We start from the raw sequence: 20,587 nt of genomic DNA, 5'->3' as shown, positions 1-20,587 counted from the left end.
CAACAATCAGGCACTCTGACATCCATGTCCACATCTGGCATCCAAGGCAACATCAGAGACAGAGAATATAGAAGGAAAAGCAATTTCTTCAGGTCCTCCCCACACTGGTCAAAGGTGGTCTCCTTTCCAGACATCCTCAGTACACCCCTTGCTAGTTTTTCAGTATGTCTCTTTCTGCCCCAGCTCTTGTGGGTCTCCAGCACTCACCTCACTGGTTCATTCTCCCCCTAACCTATCAGCACCACCAGCAGGACCCCTCTCTTCTGCCACTGCAATGGGAGCCGGGGGAATCTCTGGTTCTGATGTGAGAACCACTCCTTGCTCAGTAATAAAAGGCCACATCAGTCTCCTTCCAGAGAAGCCTGAGAAAGAAAGGAAGGTCCTGTATACAGCCAGCATTCTAAGTGCTTCTGCCCTCAGAAAGGGTAGTGCTATGGGGCAGGTTAGAAGCCTGAGGAAAACAGCCCTGTGTAAATACAAAGCCTCCTTTCTTAGGGAGCACTCTCTCTTAGCTCACTTCTCTTCTCTCAACAGTTCAGGCTACCCTTGCTTACACAGTACTAGATAACAGAATGCTGGGATTAGATGATACTACCAGAGCGAAATGAGAAAGGAGAAAAACATACAAAAAACTCCCAGGATTGCCAGAGGTGAGGCGGGTGTGGAAACAGGCTGGCTAAACATGGCAGAGCTGGACAGGGGCACTAAAGATGGCAGTAAGCCCCACCCTCTAGCAGTACAGATACTGATGTCATTCATGGAAAGAAAAAGACAAAACAAGGCGACCAAATACCCAATGGGGAAAAAATGAGCTGTAAAATCTAGTCTGCATATAAATACTCTGGGCCTTGAACATCATGATGTATTGTACAAGGAAAAAAAAGAAAAGGAAAGGAAAAAGAATAACCTGGGCAGTTCCAGGTCTTCACAGAAAAAGGACCAAAGTGCTCCATTTCCAAAAGGGAGCAGAGGAATGGAGTAACCTATTCTCCTCTGGGACCAGATGCCCTTGTTCCCACACCTAGGCCCTCCCACGTACCCAGGTCTCTTGCCCTGGGCTTTTAAAGCAGTAATTGAAGTGTGCAGTTGCTCTGGGCTCTAGTTAACCCCACAGCTCCTGAGCCAATGTGGATTTTGCTGTACACCCCAAGACAATCCCATTGGGTCTGGTCTAGCTGGGAACGGCAAATTTGCCCCCAAACCTACTCTTGTGAAATAAAACATGGTGAAAAAAAATAAAGAATGCTTCTTCTTGACCGTTACAATTGGCTCTAGCTTATTCAAAATGGTGATTTTCTTTTTCAGCATTTTTAAATAGGAACAATAGACAGATAAGGAAAGAACAATGCCTACTCCAAAGCCCAAGGTAATAACACTACAGATGGTCTCTGCCTGGTCCTTCTAGCCAACCCTTCACATCTGGGGCCATTTGCTTAGCTGGCTTTGATCCCACAGGGAAATAAAAATTGCACTTATCCTCTGGCTCCCTGGTGGCAGCTATTGCTTAGCTGCTATTTAGGATTATCTAGAGAACCCCAAGATATCTAGGGAAGTGGAATGAAACAGTTTATTTGAAGCACTGTTTTTAAGCATTTAAAGAAATCATTTAATGTACCATTTGCCTACTAAGTCTGGTTTTTTTGTTTCCTTGCTTCCCTACCCTGCTAGGATTACCTGCCCTTCCTCCATACTCCCCAGCTGTGGATCCTGCTCAAAGCACTTCCCTTCTCATTCTGCCTTAATCCAGGGCTGAGGCAAATAGGATGTGATCAAACCTCGCTTGGGCAGTAATGCTGCAACCTGATGTACACTTTAAGCCAAATGGGTTGAGATTAAGTAGCATGATAAGAGTGGTTGCTGTGAATTAACCCACCAGTGCTGTCTCTTCCCTGAGCATATACATCTTTGTTTCCATAGTCAGCACTCAACGGCTGCTGTGAAAACACCAATCTTCCCCACTGCAGCCTAGTTTCCTTGCTGCTTTGCTGACATGGTAACTTTAGAGAGACTGAAGAGTCAGGTTACTTATTCCTGACCTGATTCCAGTTTCTTTGTACTCTATTCTCAGGGTAAGGTCAGTACAGATTAATTCTTTCTTACTTTAAGTGACAGATTCCTTAAGAGAAATTCTAAGCTTGAGAAAGGATGAGAACTAAGGTCCTGTTTTCCAAGAGGAGCTCACACTGGATTGATAAAAGCAACAGTCCTATAAGCTAAGCTTGTTGCTGGTACAGAGTGACTGCCCTTGTCATACTCAGATGACCTAGGACAGATGAGCATATGAAGTCCCACATCCTTTTCCTAACAGCCTAGCTGGAACAAGGAAGGGCTAGGTAGAATGTTCTACTCTACACAGGTTCATACTCTGGTACAGCTGCCTTTGTAATACTGGGCTGGAAAGAATAGTCACCATCTCCAGGAGCTGCTAGAAAATCAGGGAACCAAGTCTGCAGATGAATCTCCCCAATGTAGCAACCCATCCACGGTCCCTGCCTCCCACACTTGCTGGGGTCATACCAGGATGCAACTAATAATTAAGAACACAATCAAAGGCTGCGGGATAAATTATTTTTTTGGATTTATATCCTTCTATAAAGTACAAATGCTGATTCATCAGTGAGTCAGTGTATAAGAAAAGGCCCTCTTAGACGATATTTTATAAACACTGATTATTCTTCCCAAGTCTCAATTTCCTGGGAAGTAACATCACTCACAAGTAAGCTCATCTTCCACTTCTGCTATTCAGAGGCTGGGCTACTCCCAGCCTGAGCCAGGGGAAATGTACAGAACCCATGGAAATTTTTCCAACACTCTGATAGTGTTTTATTTCAAACTCTGATCCCTGCCCTGTGATTAGAAAGAGAATGCTGCCATTTTTGTCCCCACAGTTCCTGCTGTGTGAAAAACTAGTATCAGATGTTCTCTGAAACATTCTGCTTTTCAGCTAGACTCAGAAACCACACGCACAATTTCAAAAAGAAGAAGAGGATCCATGGCTGTGCATACCTGCCACCAGCCTGGGCCCAGCCATCAGCCATGGTTGTTGAGGATGAGACTGCTGCAAAGACTCAAGCAGGGCGGGAGAAAACAAAGGTAGTTCTTCCTGCAGCGCAATGGAGGTGGAGGACTTCCCAGCTCCCAGCAGCCTCACCACCCATGCTTCACCCCAGGAATCATGTTTGCCATCAGGCTAGCTGAGGCTTATGGGCTTCTCCTTGTGCTCCTTCATGGTCTTCTCCAGGCTGCAGCTGGGGGCCAGGGATCATCACCGTCTGAAAGAGCAGAAGCTGAGTTACCTACCAACCAAGCCCATGGCCCCCAACCCCCACCAGGAAGCTTCCCCTTCCCTGGAGTTGCATCTTCCCCTCTCTCCACTAGGTGGAGCCCAACTGGAGTGGCTTAGGATGCCACAACCACTGCCTCAGCAGTCTTAAGCCATGCCAGCTGCCTCACCTTAAGGATGGGCTGCTTAGGGGGTGCCCATGAGGGAACAATCTTGCCATGCATTCTCCAGCTCCCATAGGGGTTCGTCAGGTGCTTTTCAAACACAACATACTCCAGGACATCCTTGGGCACATCTTCCTGTCCATACATCAACCGTCCAAACCGGTCATAGATGGCCAGAGTCTGCAAGGATGGTAGTGAATCTGGTCTGTTAGTTTTTTTGGTTTTGGTTTAGTTTGGTTTTTTCTGCATACACGCATTTTTGAAACAACCATAACAAAAAATTTTAATGGGTAGGAAAAGGTTATCTCAGAATTCTGAATCTCGGACTAACTGATCAACTGCTGACACTGTACTCTCAGAAGTTCTTTGACCAGGGTGGGGCAGCAAGACCAGGAGGCAGGAGATAATAGCCCCACCCCATGTAACGTTCGGCAGGGGGAAGGGTGCAGTGACAGAGCAGACCATGGCAAACCTTTCCTATAGTCCTGGGCAGCTGTACCCAGCACTCCAAAGGTAGGTGCCCAACCTGAGAGTGAGAAACGCTGGGAGAAAAGCAGACTGCTGCCTCTACCTGGCGGATGTGCATGCGTACGGTGACCTGGCCGTACAAGTTGCTCTGGTTCACCAGACTTGAACAGCGAACCTGGACCACCTGGGGTAGCTCTAAAGATTCCACGAAGTGCCAGCGGACAGTCTTATATCTGAGGTCCCACACCATGTCCTAAGAACAAAGGAGAACAAGTTCAATGGGGTTTCTCCCTCCCTTTAGGGAAGCTGTTGCTGCCACACCAGCTCTCACTTCCTGCGACACTATAGCCAACAGCCAGTGTTTCCCAACACGTTCCCGAATGCTCTCTTGTGCCTATTTTCTCTCTCACCTTCTCAAGTTTTGATTAAGCTATTGCTCAAGCTCACCTCACAACTCCCTCCTCATCTAAATTAGAACTCAAGACCCACCTTCCTCCTTGAGGACCCTTTTCCAAATCGATGAAAACCATACTCCGAACTGCCAGCAGCCCCAACACACCATTATCCCTCCCATACACTTTCATAATCTGCTAATTACTGCATGTACTTTTGTTGGCTGCATATATGTTTCTTCCCCACCTCCCTTCACATTTTAGCAGTGAAAGATGGGGATTTTACAGGGGTATGAAGGCTAAACTGCTAAGACTGGATTAGCTATACTTGTTCCTGGGGAGATTGATAGAAACTGAAGTTCTACTGACAGAAATTAAAGCTGAATTGATAGAAACTGAAGTTCATATTCTTGAATGTCTAACTGAATCACAAAGTCCCCATTCTTGGGGGTCCCCCAAAGTACCTAGCAGCCTGTTGCCACACAATGCAAGCCTCATGAACTATTGTTAAATCCTTTATTACAGTGTAGGCATATATGTAGGTGTGGCCTAACATATCCCATATCCTGACCTCAAATCTATACCCCTGAGGTTTCAATACTGAGAGAATTCCTTTTTTTTTTTTTTTTTGAGATTGGGGTCTCACTCTGTCACCTGGGCTAGACTGCAGCAGGGTCATCAAAGCTCACTGCAACCTCCTGGGCTTGAGTGATCTTCCTGCCTCAGCCTCCTGAGCAGCTGAGACTACAGGTGCATGCCACCACGCCTGGCTAATTTTTCTATTTTTTTGTAGAGACAGGGTTTCACTCTTGCTCAGGCTGGTCTCAAACTCCTGACCTCAAGTGATCCTCCCATCTTGGCCTCCCAGAGTGCTAGGATTACAAGCATGAGCCACCATGCCTGGCTGGGACTTCTTCTTTCTTCATTTGCCAGGGCCCTTGCCTGAGTCCACGCCAAGTCATTATCATTCAGCTAAAAATAATGTAACTTAAGCTTGTGCCTTAAACTTCCAGCACTTTCAAAATTGATCCTTCTTAAGAAAAACCACAGGTGATGTCTAGAATCTGCCCACTCTGGCATGCCACAGTTCTGAGGAGGATGAGAACCTACCGGAAAACAGCGTTCAGTTACCAAGGTATGAAGCCGGTCATGGTCTGAGCTGGAAAAGAAGAGATATGTATCATTGACTACCGCTTTTATGATACCCTGTATGAAAGTTGAAAATAGCCTTGAAAATGAAAAAGAATTCATTTTTAGAAACATTTTCTGTGCATCTACTGGAGGCCAAGTAATATGCTAAGTTCTGGGGGCATGAAGATAAACAATAAAGTGATTTACCAGAAAACCTTGAGATCTAATAGCAGAATAAAATTATGTTTAAATCTCAGGAGCAAGAAGAAGTTTCTCTGAAATTACCACACATCCTTAAGCTGGGCAAGAGATCCTTACTGACATGGGGACTGATTTCTGCTCTAAGCTAATATGAGAAACAAAGTGTAACACAAGTAACAATCAAATGCTCGTCTTACCTCCTCTTATCTCTGACACATCATCAGTGCCAACTGGCCTGGCCTTCTATCTTACACTCTCATCTTTGAACCTAGTCAAAGATAATCATCTGCCTTTTCTGGTCTGTCCTTTTCTTTCCTCTCCATCTTTGTTGCTGCTAGAATATCCTAGTCATGCTCACTTTATGCAGTAATGGTAAAAAAAACATACATCAAACCCCAGCTCCTATGGGCACATTTTAGGAGGGCCCTATAGGCACATTTTAGGAGGGTTCCCAACTGAGGGGTCTCAGATAAACCTAAGACCACAGATTAGTTTCTTTCAGATACACACCCATAGCTTTTCCCCAAAGTTTAATATTTTATAGACAGTTTAACTCTTTGTCCCCTTTGAAAAATCTTGTTACTAATCCCAGAGTACGTAAGGTAATGTTGTAATGTGTCTGTCTGCTTCCCTTTCACTTCTGTTCTTAATAGAAAAGATTCTAAGTCATTTCCTGAACTGTAGAAACAGACTAGAATCAGTTGTGGCGACGACTACCATGATGACCACCATGGCTGGCACCTCCAAATGAACTCTCCCTCCTCCCTATCCTGGCCTAGAAGCCTTCAGTGGAAATAAATTCCATATTCCATGAGTTCACTTACTATTTTACTCAACAGAACTTACCATGAAAAATAAAAGGAAGACAACTGAGTCTGCAATATAATGGACTAAACTAATGTAAAACTACTCCCAAAATAAACATCTAGAAATGTTGGATAAAATATAATACAGACAAACACATTTTAAAATACTCTAGCCAAGTTTGCAAAGAAAAGTAAATTCCTAGACACCAAGAAGAAAGAGGGAACTAAAACCAGAATTGAAAGAATGCAACTTGATACCATGGCAGCATAAGAGATGATTAAGGGATCCAGAAATAGGATCTGATGGTTAAGAGCCTGCCTTTTCCTGAAACCTGGGACCCCTGAAGGGCAGGGGTGGGACTCGATATCCCTGCATAAAGCTATGACTCTCCAAAGGGTCCTGCATCTATAAGAAAGGGAGACCAATCTAGAGATAAAATTTCTATCTAGGGTCTGAGTTGGAAAAGAAATAAAAACTGAAAAATTAAAGCCCTAAGCCCAATTAAACTTAGATGTGGACACAGAATTTATGGTGTCTATATGGTATAGGAATTCCTAAGCTAAGAAATGAACAGAGGTCAGGAGCAATGGCTCACCCCTGTAATCCTAGCACTGTGGAAGGCTGAGGCAGGAGGATTGTTTGAGGTCAGGAGTTCAAGACCAGCCTGGGACAACAGGAGACACCCCCATGGTCCCCTGTACCGTGGCCCTGCACTCCACCCCATCCTCTACAAAAAAATGAAAAAATAGCCAGGCATAGTGGTTTGCACCTGTAGGGCTTAGCTGCAGCCCAGGAGGCTGAAGCAGGAGGATCTTTTGAGCCCAGAGGTTTGAGTTTGCAGCGAGCTATGATGATGCCACTGCACTCTAGCCTGGGTGACAAAGCTGTCTCTTAAAAAAAAAAAAAAAAAAAAAATATATATATATATATATAAATAAACGAACTAAACAAATTCTGGAGCTAAAAAGTACATCAACTAAATTTAAAAATTGATTTGAGGGGTTCAACAGCAGATACGAGCAAGCAGAAAGGATAGGTGAACTTGAGGATAATGCAACTGAGATTACATAGTCTGAGGAGCAAAAAGAAAAGAGAATGAAGACAAATGAACAGAGCCTAAGGGACCTGTGGGACATCTTCAAGTGTACCAAATACACATCCTTGGAGTCCCAGAAAAAGAAGGAAGAAATGAGCAGAAAAAAATATTTGAAGAAACAATGGCCAAAACCCCCCCAAATCTGATGAAAGACATGAATATGTACAACCAAGTCAAGCAGGATAAACTGAAAGAAATCCAAAACAAGACACATTATAGTCAAAGTGTCCAAACTCAAAGAGAAAATATTGAAAAGTAGCAAGACAAGAGTGACACATCACATATAAGGAACCCTTAATAAGATTACAGCTGATTTCTTATTATAAATCAGAGGCCAGAGGGCAGTAGGATGACACATTTAAAGTCCTAAAAGAATAAAAAAAGAACCTGTCATTCAAGAATTTTAGGCCAGCCACAGTGGCTCACACCTATAATCCTAGCACTGTGGTAGGCCAAGGAGGGAGAATCACTTGAGGCCAGGAGTTAAAGATCAGGCTGACCAACAAAGCAAGATCTCATCTCTACAAAAAAATTTTTTAAATGGCTGGGTGTGGTGGCACACACCTATAGTCCCAGCTACTCAGGAGGCTGAAGTGAAAGGATCTCTTGAGCTCAGGAGTTTGAGGTTGTAGTGAGCTATGATTGTGCCACTGTACTCCAGCCTGGGCAACAGAGCAAGATCCTGTCTCAAAAAAATAAAATAAAAAGTTACAAGAGACAAAGAAAGCCATTATATATTGGAAAAACGTTCAATACAACAAGAAGATATAACAATTATAAATACATACATATTTAATACAGAGCCCCAAAATATATAAAGCAAAAACTGACAAAATTAAAGGGAGAAAAATAGACAGTTCTATAACAATAGTTGGAGACTTCAATACTCCGCTTTCAATAATGGATAAACAAACAAGCAGAAGATCAAAAAGGAAATAGAAGACTTGGACAATAATATAATACCATTTAGACCTAACAGACACATACAGAACACTCTACCCAACGACAGCAGAATACACATTCCTACCAAGTACACTTGAAACATTCTCCAGGATAGGACATAGGTTTGGCCACAAAACAAGCCTAAATAAATTTTAAGAGACTGAAGTCATACATAATATCTTTTCTGGTCACAATGGAATGAAACTAGAAATCAGTAATAGAAAGAAAACTGGAAAATTCCCAAATATGTGCAAAATGAACAGAACACTCTTAAACATCCAATGGGTCCAAAAAGAAATTATAAGGGAAATAATATCTTGAGACAAATGAAAATGAAAACACAGCATACTAAAACTTCTGGGATGTGGCAAAAGCAATACTAAGATGAAAATTTATAGCTGCACATGCCTACATTTAAAAAACAGAGGCCAGGTGCAGTGGCTCACACCGGTAATCCTAGCACTCTGAGAGGCCGAGGCAGGAGGATTGCTTAACCTCAGGAGTTAAAGACCAGCCTGAGCAAGAGAAAGACCCTGTCTGTACTAAAAATAGAAAAAATTAGCTGGGTGTGGTAGCATGCACCTGCAATCCCAGCTACTAGGGAGCGGCTGAGGTAGGAGGATCACTTGAGCCCGGGAGTTTGAGGTTGCTGTGAGCTAGGATGATGTCACTGCATTCTAGCCTGGGCAACAGAGAGAGACTCTGTTTCAAAAGGGAAAAAAAAAAAAAAAAAAAAAAAAGGAAGGAAATTCTAACACATGTTACAATATGTGTTACATGTTACACATAACCTAATATAATACCATCACCTTTGGGTTAGGATTTAAATTGTTTTTAAATTACAGTGATTATTATGTTCTGGAAATTAGATGGCAGAATGAAGAATTTTATCAGAGAAGTGGACATACTAAAAGAAAAATAAAAATTCTCAAAGAGAAAAAATAAACACAAAATTAAGAACTCAATAGGTAGGTTTAGCAGCAGATTAGATACAACTAAAAAGAGGACAGGAAGATAGATCAAAAAATATCCAGACTAAAGCTGGAGGGGGAAAAAAACAGTTGGAAAAATATAGAAAAGAGCCTCAGACACATTTGGCACATGGTAAAAGATCTAACATATGTATATTCAGAACCACACAGAATATGAGAAAGTGGAGCAGAAGCAAAATTTGAAGAGATGTTCTGCCTGAGAATTTTCCAACACTGACAAAAAAAGCACCCAAAGACTTAAGAAGCAATATGAGCCCAAAGCAGGATAAAGAAACACACACATAAACACACCTGCAGGTCCATCACAGTAAATTGCAGAATACTAAAGGGAGAAAAAAAAAAAATCTTAAAAACATCCACGGAAAAAAGAAACTTCAACTTCAAAGGAACAACAAGAAAAAATAGCTAACTTCTCAATAGAAAACAATAGTAACCAAAAGATTACATCTTCACAATGCTGATAGAGGCCAAGCACACTGGCTCACCCCTGTAATTCTAGTACTTTAGGAGGCCAACACAGGAGGATTGCTTGAGGCCAGGAGTTCAAGACTACCCTGAGCAACATTGTGAGATCCTTGTTTCTTCAAAAAATAGAAAATTCAGCCGGGCGTGGTGCCGTATGCCTGTAGTCCCAACTAATCAGGAGGCTGAGGCAGGAGGATCGCTTGAGCCCAGCCCAGGAGTATGAGGCTGCAGTGAGCCATGATGATACCACTGCACTCTAGCCCAGGTGATAGAAACAGACCCTGCCTCAAAAAAAAAAAAAAAAAAAAAAAGTAGATAGAGAACTATCAAGCTAGAATTCTCTACCCAAAGAAAGAATCCTTTAAAAATGAATTGATGGGAAAAAAGTAAATAAACAAAAAATGAAGGCAAAATAAAAAGACAGCAGAACCAAAAAAAAAAAAAACAGGTAACAATAACAGAGAAGACGGATGAATTAGTGATTGTAATTAAAGGGCTCTAAGGATCTTATAACATTAAATAAAGAATGTATGTTAAACATTTTAGTGATAACCACAAAGACAAAAGAAGTAGAATATAACATTTCCAAACAAGTAAAGGGAATAAAAAAAGAAAAAGGAAATTATATCAAGCCAACAAATGAAAGGAGAAAAAGAAGCAAAGAAAAATCATGATAAATAGAATGCACAAAATAATGGATAAAAAAAAATCAAATATACAAAAAACAATGTTGAACAACAAAAACAGCACGGTTCAAAAAGATATATACAAGCTGGGCGCAGTGGGTAATGTCTGTGATCCCAGCACTTTGGGAGGCCAAGGCAGGAGGATCACTTGACCCCAAGAGTTTGAGACCAGCTTGGGCAACACAGTGAGACCCCGTCTCTACAAAAAATTAAAAAAATTTAGCCAGGTGTGGTGGCACGTGTCTGTAGTAGGAGGCTGAGGCAGGAGGATCACTTGAGCTCAGGAGTTCAGGGCTGCAGTGCATTATGATCATGCCACTGTACTCCAACCTGGGTGACAGAGCAAGACCTTGTTTCAAAATAAATAAACAATAAAAAAAACAAGGCATATACAATAATATCATTCATGTAAATTTTTTAAATACATAAAAATAATAGGGTATATTGTTTATACATGCATACACATGGTAAAAGTATAAATATATACATAGGAATGATACATAGGATAGTAGTTATCTCTAAGAAGGGAAAAGATGGGGAGATGGGGCTTTAGTTAAGTGTTTTATTGTGTATGAACCTGGCTGGTACTATTTTTATATGTTTGAAATACATCATAATTTTTAAAATGTATTAAACTAAGAAATAAAACAAAAGTAAAAAGAAATAATTAAAAAATTTTACAGTACAGGTTTTTGGTCCTACCTGAAGCCTAGCTACGGCAGCAACAGCTCAAAGAATCTCAGCAACAGTCTAAGGACTAGTACTTAAGATTATTCCAGGCTCTTGGTGTTGATTCTTTATCTCCCTAGCAGCCCTGACTTGGTTGAATCACGAAAAAGCTGGAAATTTTCAAAAGAAACTTATGCAAAATAACTAAGCAAAGGGAAATGTCATACATAAGACAAACACACAAAAAGGATCAGGATGAATTAAGGGATCAGATGGGGTGAAAACAGCAGCCATTCTAACACAGGGTCCCAACACTTGCAGGTGGACCTGAGACAGACCAAACGATAAAAACTCCCAGAAGCAGAGAGAATCGAGGACTGCTTCAGTCACTAATTACTTCCCATAAAGAAAGTTCTCTTACTCTAGAACCGTTATCTGAAGGAAAAAAACAAAATCTTTGCAAAAAACTGTGCCTAGAATCATAGCTGCTGAGAACAGAATGGGTATAATAAGATAGGGAGTTCACTTACTTGTTTAGACAAAGGTGAGCTTCCACGAAGATATCCTTAGCTTTTTCAGCGAAGTCCTTAGTTTTAAAATCAGCATCATATTCTCTTATTTTCCGGACTCTGTAAAATTAAGCCTGAGAATCATTTCTAAAGAAGATTTCATATATTTCCATAATTCACAGCTTACATTATTCTCCATTGACGTCTGCTACTTATTCAATAATTGTTTTTTGAATGTATCAAGCCTGTAAATTGAACCTTCTTTTTCTTTTACTTTTTTTTTTTTTTTTGAGACAGGGGATCAACATGTTACCCAGGGTAGAGTACAGAGGTATGATCATAGCTTACTGCAACCTCAAATTCCTGGGCTCAAGCGAATCCCTGTCTTAGCCTCTTGAGTAACTGGGACTACAGGTGCACACCACCACACTAGGCCAATTTTTCTATTTTTTGTAGAGACGCAGTCTCGCTCTTGTTCAGGCCTGTATTAGGAGGCTGAGGCAGGAGGATCGCTTGAGCCCATGAGTTCAGGGCTGCAGTGCATTATGATCATGCCACTGCACTCCAACCTGGGTGACAGCGTCTCAAACTCCTGACCTCAAGCAATCCTCCTACCTCAGCCTCCCAAAGTGACAGGATAACAGGCCTGAGCCAGCATACCTGGCCTAAATTCAACCTTCTAAATCTTTTTTCCCTCCTTTTTTTTTTTTGTAGGAACAGGGTCTCACTATGTTGACCAGGCTGGTCTTGAATTCTTGGGCTCAAGCAATCTTGCTTTTGGCCTCCCAAAGTGCTGAGATTACAGGCCTATCTCTCTCTTAAGTCAACCATTCTAAAGAAAGAACAAGACTCCTTGTAGTGAAATTCCATAATTCTGGGATCAAAGAAAACATTCTATAAGCACTAAAAAGGAAAAACAGGTGTTATACAAAGGCTCAAGATTCAGAATGGTATTAGGCTTCTACATAGCAATATTAAAAGTCAAAAAGACAACAGAACAGTGCTTTTATTGAGGAAAAAATTATAAAGGAAGTGGGAGAGTAAAACCAAGACTTTTTTTTTAGACTTGCAAGATCTCATTTATCTACCACACACCCTTTCTCAAGAAGCTGCTGGAGAATGCGTTCCACCAAAATAACAAAATAAACCGTGAAAGCAAAAGACATGGGATCCAGGAGACAGGGAATACAATGAGAAAGGCAAAAAGAATATTAGTTCCCAAGATGTACAGTGGGCCTGAAGAGCAACCAGTCTGGATTAAAATAGGTAAGAACACTCCAGGAGGGATTTCTTCTTGAAGATGAAATTGTTAAAACACCTAATGTTTTGAATGCACTGAGAGTAAATTTACATAACCAGGGGTTTCACAAGCAAATGAACAAAATAAAAGACATGGACTGCCATGGTGGCTCATGCCTGTAATACCAGCACTCCGGGAAGCCAAGGTGGGAAGATCTTTTGAGCCTAGGAGTTCAAGTCCAGCCTAGGCAACACAGTGAGACCCTTGTCTCTACAAAAAATTTTTTAAAATTAGCTGGGCATGGTGGTGCGTGCCTGAAGTCCCAGCTACTTGGGAGGCTGAGGCAGGAAGATCACTTGAGCCCACGAGTTCAAGGTTACAGTGAGCTATGATAGTGCCACTGTACAGAGTGAGGCTCTGTCCTTAAGAAAGAAAGAAGAAAAAAAATCATGCAGGAAAGGAGAATCATAATGTACTTTATGACTCAGCTATCAATAGCATTTTCTGGGTTTTTTTTGAGACACAGTCTTGCTCTGTTGCCCAGGCTAGAGTGCCATGGCATCAGCCTAGCTCACAGCAACCTCAAACTCCTGGGCTTAATCAATCCTTCTGCCTCAGCCTCCCAAGTAGCTGGGACTATAGGCATGCACCACCACGCCTGGTTAATTTTTTCCATATATTTTTAGTTGTCCAACTAATTTCTTTCTATTTTTTAGTAGAGACGGGGGGTCTCACTCTTGCACAGGCTGGTCTCGAACTCCTGACCTTGAGGGATCCTCCCACCTCGGCCTCCCAGAGTGCTAGGATTACAGATGTGAGCCACTGCGCCCGGCCAGCATTTTCATAGTTATAATAATATATTAACAGGAGAAGGGACACCATGATCAAGTAGAACTTATCCAAGAAATGTAAGGTTGGTTTATCATTTGAAAATCAATTCATATAATATGCCATCATCAACAAAGAACAAGTATAACTTGATCATCTCAATAGACACAGGAAAAGCATTTAATAAAATCCAACAAATCTTCATACTCTTGTCTCCTCAGAGCCTTGCTTGTACTATTATGTTTCCCTAGAATGTTATTCCTCACTACACCCCACCCAGCCTACTCCAATCCTTTAGGTCCCAACTTTAAATGTCATTTCCTCAAGGAAGACTTCTCTGATCTCCCAAACCAAGTTATCTTTCCCTGTCACATGCTCCCAACAGCACTCATACTTTACCATACCTATAATTATTTGTGTACGATCAGTATTTAATGATTGTTTTCCTCCCCTCAATGATAACTCCATGGTAAAACCACGTGTGCTTTGTTCATCATCATCATGGACCTTACCATCCAAGAGCTCACAGTCCAGGAGAGAAATACATGAAAGAAAATCACCACAGTACAAAGTTATTAGAACTGGTAAGTGTAAGTGTGCAGTTACCATTACAGCAAAGGCAGCACCAGAAAGAGTCAAGGAAGGCTTAAAAGCAGACATGATGACTGAACTGGGTCTTGAGGAATGAGTTAGAGTTAACAAGTAAAAAGGGGGGAAAAAAGACATTTTCAGGCAAAGGAAAGGATGTGCAAAGCCACAGAGGCCCAGCCCAATACTGTCGAGGAAGTGGGAATTAATTTGGAAATGTTGAGCTTTAGGATGAGAAAAACGGAATAAAAGGCAAAAGATGGCTGGCTCAGTGGCTCGCACCTGTAATCCCTGTACTTTGGGAGGCTGAGGCGGGAGGATCACTTGAGGCCAGGAGTTCCAGGCCAGCCTGGGCAACACAGTGAGACCCCATCTCTAAAAAAAATTTAAAAATTAGCCAAATGCAGTGGCTCGCACCTGTAGTCCCAGCTACTCAGGAGGCTGAGGTGGATCGCTTGATCCCATGAATTTGAGGTTATAGTGAGTTTTCTTTTCTTTTTTTTTTTTTTAGACACAGAGTCTTGCTCTGTAGCCCAGGCTAGAGTGCTGTGGTGTCAGCCTAGCTCACAGCAACCTCAAACTCCTGGGCTCAAGCGATCCTCCGGCCTTGGCCTTCCAGAGTGCTAGGATTACAGGTGTGAGCCACCTCGCCCAGCCCCTATAGTGAGTTATAATCAGGCCCCTGCACTCTAGCCTGGATGATACAGTGAGATCCTATCTCTAAAAAAAAAAAAAAAGAGAAAGGAAAAAGAAAGGGCAAACGATCATGGTGGAGAAGAAGACAAGGGCCAAATTATAAAAGCTTTGTATACCACTAAAGAAATCTGGATTTTATCCTTCCGGTAACAAGGAGCCACAAAAGAGTTTTAAGCAGGGAAGGTGACATGATCTGTATTTAGAGAAGTTATGGCCACGTCAAGAATTAACACTGATTTAATATACTTGTACACATGAACCTATACATGACCCTAAAGAACCTATACTTTGGATACAGGCAGAGCTAGAGTGATGAATATTAAATGATTTTGTCCTTTCAACTAAGAGGGACTGAGAAAAAGGTTCAGGTTTCAGCTCCTTAACCAAGGCCCAATTAGCCTTCTAGAACAGGTCTGTCTTCTTGACCGTTTCTGGCTTTTCTTACTTTCTGAAGTTTGTTTGTTTGTTTGTTTGTTTTCGAGACAAGGTCTCAGTCTATTACCTGGGCTAGAGTGCAGTGGTATCATCATAGCTCACTGCAACTTCAAACTCCTGGGCTTAAGCAATGCTTCTTGGCCTCCCACATAGCTGAGACGACAGGTGTATGCCAGCACACTTAGCTAATTTTTGTATTTTTTTTAGAGACAGGGTCTCACTATGTTGCTCAGGCTAGTCTTGAACTCCTGGCCTCAAGCCATCCTCCCGCCTCAGCCTCCCAAAGTGCTAGGATTACAGGTGTGAGCCGCTGCATCCGGCCTGACATTTAAACTTTAAGTTACTTCTCATATAAATGTTAATTCTTTTATTACTATTGTTTTAAATTTTAAAATATGTGATCACAAAAGGGTCCTACATGCTCCAAAGTTACCTCCCTAACTGATGTGATAAAAATTACCAATAAAGGGAAGGATGCTAAGAGTCAGAATGCTCACATTATTCTACATTAAATGCAGACTCTATTATAAAGGAAGAAAATGCTGTCGAGTTATTAAGAGAGTTATACCCAACCTAATTAACCCAAGAAGGCCCCTCTGGGATAAAGTAGCAACAAGAAATTGTTATTCTAATATCAACTCCCAGTTGACTCAGACACCTACGACAATCGTGATGCCACATTCTTCTTCAATCGCTCAGCTCTCTGTTTCAGTCCTTCCTTTGAAAGAGAAGACATGCGAGCATCACCCACAGGAGGAACATATTCATCAAAGATACCAGCTGAAATGAGGAAAGAAGAAAATTAAGAAGGTGTTGAAAGACTGAGAAAAAGTAATCTTGGGGATCATCTTGTGAAGGATCCTAGATAGATAGTAAACTAGTGAAACAGACTTCCATGTACAGGGAACCATGTTATACTGGAAAAATAACAGAATAATTTAAGTTTCTCAAAGCCTCAGTTTCTGCTTCTATAAAATGGGGAAATTTTGCTCTTTACTTCTACAAATAGCGTGAAAACAAGATCAAGAGATGACCTCATGAAATATAGCTTATATAAAGAAAGCCAGTATTGAGGTTGATCTGATTTTGTGGTTAATTAAACGCTATCAATCATAGTCCAAATCATTCCAAGTTCCAGACGATCTCTGACAGAAGGGGACTGGGTCAGGGTTCCAGAAGTACCACATCTCACCTGTACAAGCCAGATGTATGGGACGCTCCAAACGTTCTGGAGGAATGACCAATCCTGCTTTCCGAGCATGTTCCATAAACTCTTTCTCTGTTTTGTATCTGGGTTCATAACTGGGAGGTGTGAAACGACGTTTTTTAGTTCTTACTGAAACTACAGCTGTGGACTGAGTCACCAGGATAGGCTGGAAGGTGAGGAAAAAGTTAGGAAATAGGTAACCTGGAAAAAAAATCTACTGTTTTGAACAAACTCTAAGCAAAGCCCTATAGAAAGGGTATATCCAAAGAAAGCTTCAGAAACAATTACAAAGCAATTATCATGAGGAAAAATGCACGGTGACCTGAACATTGGATGTCTCTTACTAGAAGCCAGTTAGCAATCTTTATTAACATCACTCAATATTTACTAAAGGTTCTCCTTTAGTACTTTCTACAGTACAGAACTATTCAGACTCCTAGGGAGTCGATTAAAGAAAGACCTGCTTTCAAAGAGCTTTCAGTGTGATGGGGAAATTAAACACCAATCCAATACTGAAAAGAGCAGGATGCTATTCTTAAAGTGTAACTCTCCACTAAAAAGAGTGGTCTTCCTGGCATCTCCTCCACACTTACTCAGATTACATTTTGCTCATTCTATCAGGAGTCTCCTTGTAAACTTTATTCTATCGTCTTAGCTCGCAACTGACCAATAAGCTCTTCAAAGGCCAGGATACTCTTTCTCTCTGATCGTGAGGTTTGCTCAGGCAGGGACAGTGACAATACGTGCTTCTCTTTTTGCAGCCACTGTTCAACTTAGGACATTTATAGGAATGGAAAGGAAGCAAGCTCACTTTCCGAGTAATTTATTGTTTCGCCTTTAACACCTCCCGCCAGACTCCAAACTGGAGAACCTTAATCCCCGGGAACTCGCTCACCCTCATGTCCCTGCCCTGACTCTCCCCACTTGGCCCCTGAACTAGCTCAGTGGCTGGGTCCTGTCCACCTCCAACTTTTTCCCAGGCTAGGTCTAACTCGTACCGACCAAGCTCACCAAGGACAACTGCAGGACGAGTATTTCCCTCTGCTCTGTCCTCCTCCTCTAGCCTCTAGAGCCCTCTCGGCCCCGTCCCTACCCACCTGCCGAGACCACCAGCCCAAAGTCCTGGATAAGCAAAACAATCCCCGTGGTATGGGGGCTGCCATTTTACTCGCGCAAAGGCCGCTGGGAAAGGGAGTGAGAGTGGAGAGCGCAGGGTACGAGAAGAGGCGCATAGGGTGGAGTTAGCTCAGGAGTGGAATTTTCCAGGGCTCGCGCCCTCCGCCGAAATGTGAGCAGCGAGGACGCGCACGTACTCGAGGGGGTGGGGAGGGTGGAGTACGGTCGCGCGTGCGTAGTGAGAGGACGTTGGGGGTAGGGTGGAACACCGGGCTGTCACGCGCCCGCAGAAGAGCGCTAGAAGGCGAGCTGCGCCTGCGCAGAGGCTTTCTGGCGGTGTGGGGTTGCTGCATTTCTATGTTTGGTACATTGCTGCACCTCATTTCCATTCCGTAAAAAATGAAAAGTTGTTTCCCTCTGAAGTCAGAGAGGTCTGAGACAAGTGTTTTTCTTCAATGCGTAGGGTACGTTGAAGGTACTTGGATCCCAGAAAGGGTGAAAATGAAGTTTCTGGGTCTTTATCTCACCTCAGTAAGCTCTCTAACCTTAAAATCTGAGCCCTGGTTTTCCCTGTCTGTACCGTGTGACGAAAATTCTTTCTTCCTATGAAATTAAGGGGGTTGACTACTTTGTTTACTAAGACAAAAGACACGTGGATTGACAACAGTTCTGACTTGTCATTTCAGAAAAGAATCACAGAGAAATTACATAATTTATTTAAGGTTAAAAATATGATGAGGCAGAAGTAAAGTCGATTTCCTGTTTGGCCAAATACAGGGGTTCCTGCAATCCCTAGTCCTACTGAAACTTCTAAATGGAGCCCAGAGAGGATGAGACTCGTCATGAGTAGTGGGGCACTTGTACATTTTTCCCCTTCCAGCAGCAGATGGCATTGAAGATTGAAACTTCTGAAATTCTGCCTAGTAACCTACATTTTAGGAGAAGCACAGCTGATTTGAACAAGGAAAATTCTTCTGGAGAATTGGAAAAATCCAATTCTAAACAATATAATACTTGGATTCAAGCAAGTAATAGACTTGCCATGTGTTTATATTAACTTGAAAGGAATTATATTATATTCCTTTCTCTGAAGTGAGACTGTGGAGAGCAAAAGAAGTGAATTGTCTAAGATAAGGTGCCATAGAAGAAACAAGAATCCTTTCTAAGAAATATTCTCAACTGATCTGTAGCTATCAATGTTAGCAGAGCTTCTTTGTCACTCGAGTTGACTATATATGGCTCTCACGTAGTGGTTAAGAATGCTATAGTGCCTGAGTTTACATCTAATTATAGAATTGTTATTAATTCATTAAATGAGTTAATACATGCTCCCACTATGGTTAGTTATATCCACTGTTTCCAAGCCCTGTGACAGCCCTGAAAAGGGATATAGAGAGCCCAGCAGAATCCTGGTAGGTGTAATACCCTGTCCCCAGAGTCCACCCCAGTGCAGTGTCCCTAAAGAGAGCTCTTAATGGGGATATGTACTGGAAATCCTCAGGAAACACTGCGTGTTAGCTCTCTTCCCCTAGAGAAGAGTTCTCACCTTTGTTGAAGCTAAGACCACCGAAAGGCATGTAGTTTTGGCCCAAAAGTAATTCCTTATTCTGTGCTGCAGGACTTTCTTCTTTTAGCTGCTGTTCTTTCCCATCCAGCCTTCCACTCACCCCTGCAGCTGGAGACAAAGCCTCTCCTTTACCTCTTTCTGCTTGCCCTAGATTCCTTATTCTACAGGCAGGTCTAGGAAGATACTGTGAAGTAAGATATTGCTCATCCTGGCTCAGCCAGAACAAAAGCCTATGCATCCCACTGCTCAAGCTTGGTCTAGAATTAATCCCTTACCTCTTCTTCCTCCACTTTCGCCCCAGCTGGCTAAATCAAGCAATAATCCTGAAAGGGAATTTCAGGCTATTTGTGACTCCCCCCCCCCCCACACACACACCATGTTTAGGGAGGAGAGAGCAAAGCCCTTGGATCAGAGTAATCTGTTTCTAACCCACTTCCACTCCTAGGGATTACCTCTGTGGGGGAAGGGAGACACAAATAAATCTAACAACTTGGCACTGAAAACTTGAGGAAGAAGCTTGAGGAGTGCCCTGGAAGGTTGTAGGCATGGGGTTCCAGGAGCCTGGGAGCCCCTCCTCATATGCTAGAGTACCTGGTAATAGTGTCCACAAATTTGAAAAGCAATGCCTAGAGTAGTGCTTGGCAATAATAGGCACTCAATAAATGTGTTGAATGAAAGAATGAAAGTGTATGGATTGTGGGCAGATGAAGGCAGAAACAATTCCCTGGTTATACCTGCAACCCTCATATTCTTATATGCATACCAATTTATGGCTAAAATTAATCAACCAACAAATAAGAAAGTGTGATGTGGAAAAAGCTCTAGATTGGGAGGCAGAAGACATGGTTTCTAGTACCACTGTTGCCAACATTGATTTTCCCTGTGGCCTTGGGCAAGTCACTTTGCATCTCTGATCAATAATTTTCCCCATTCAATAAAAAGTCTCTCTCTAGAGCCCTAAAAGCCTACAGTCCCATATGATGTGTATTGAGTCCCTATTAGTAATGCACAAAGCCTTGAGCTCATTTATGTACTGACAGTGAGTGACTCTTTTGGGGGCGGCCCTTGGGAACGAAGTGTTTGGTACACATTCTCACTAGTCTGT

The 20,587-nt window shown here is 42.2% G+C and overlaps 1 protein-coding gene across 1 annotated transcript; it reads right to left on the bottom strand.

Annotated features, from left to right (window-relative positions):
* Positions 1-2,561: 2,561 nt before the first annotated feature.
* On the bottom strand, positions 2,562-18,123 carry MRPL45 (mitochondrial ribosomal protein L45). Its single transcript, XM_045526318.1, has 8 exons — positions 17,897-18,123; positions 16,785-16,965; positions 16,255-16,372; positions 11,827-11,925; positions 5,418-5,466; positions 4,019-4,168; positions 3,454-3,627; positions 2,562-3,272 (listed from the first exon to the last, which is right to left on the bottom strand). The coding sequence occupies exons 1-8, from the start codon at positions 18,029-18,031 to the stop codon at positions 3,186-3,188; spliced, it is 993 nt and encodes a 330-aa protein (XP_045382274.1). The 5' UTR covers positions 18,032-18,123; the 3' UTR covers positions 2,562-3,185.
* Between the last annotated feature and the right edge of the window lie 2,464 nt (positions 18,124-20,587).

Source organism: Lemur catta, chromosome 15 (genome assembly GCF_020740605.2).
Source record: "Lemur catta isolate mLemCat1 chromosome 15, mLemCat1.pri, whole genome shotgun sequence".
Classification (NCBI taxonomy): domain Eukaryota; kingdom Metazoa; phylum Chordata; class Mammalia; order Primates; family Lemuridae; genus Lemur; species Lemur catta.
Note: the sequence above shows the minus strand (reverse complement) of the source record. Positions and strands in the feature narration are given on the sequence as shown.

Coding starts and splice junctions, on each gene's coding strand:
- MRPL45 (XM_045526318.1), bottom strand. CDS start 18,031: ATGCGCCTCTTCTCGTACCCTGCGCTCTCCACTCTCACTCCCTTTCCC. Junction 16,373..16,784: donor CATACATCTGGCTTGTACAG/GTGAGATGTGGT, acceptor TCCTCATTTCAG/CTGGTATCTTTGATGAATAT. Junction 3,273..3,453: donor CTAAGCAGCCCATCCTTAAG/GTGAGGCAGCTG, acceptor CTGCTCTTTCAG/ACGGTGATGATCCCTGGCCC.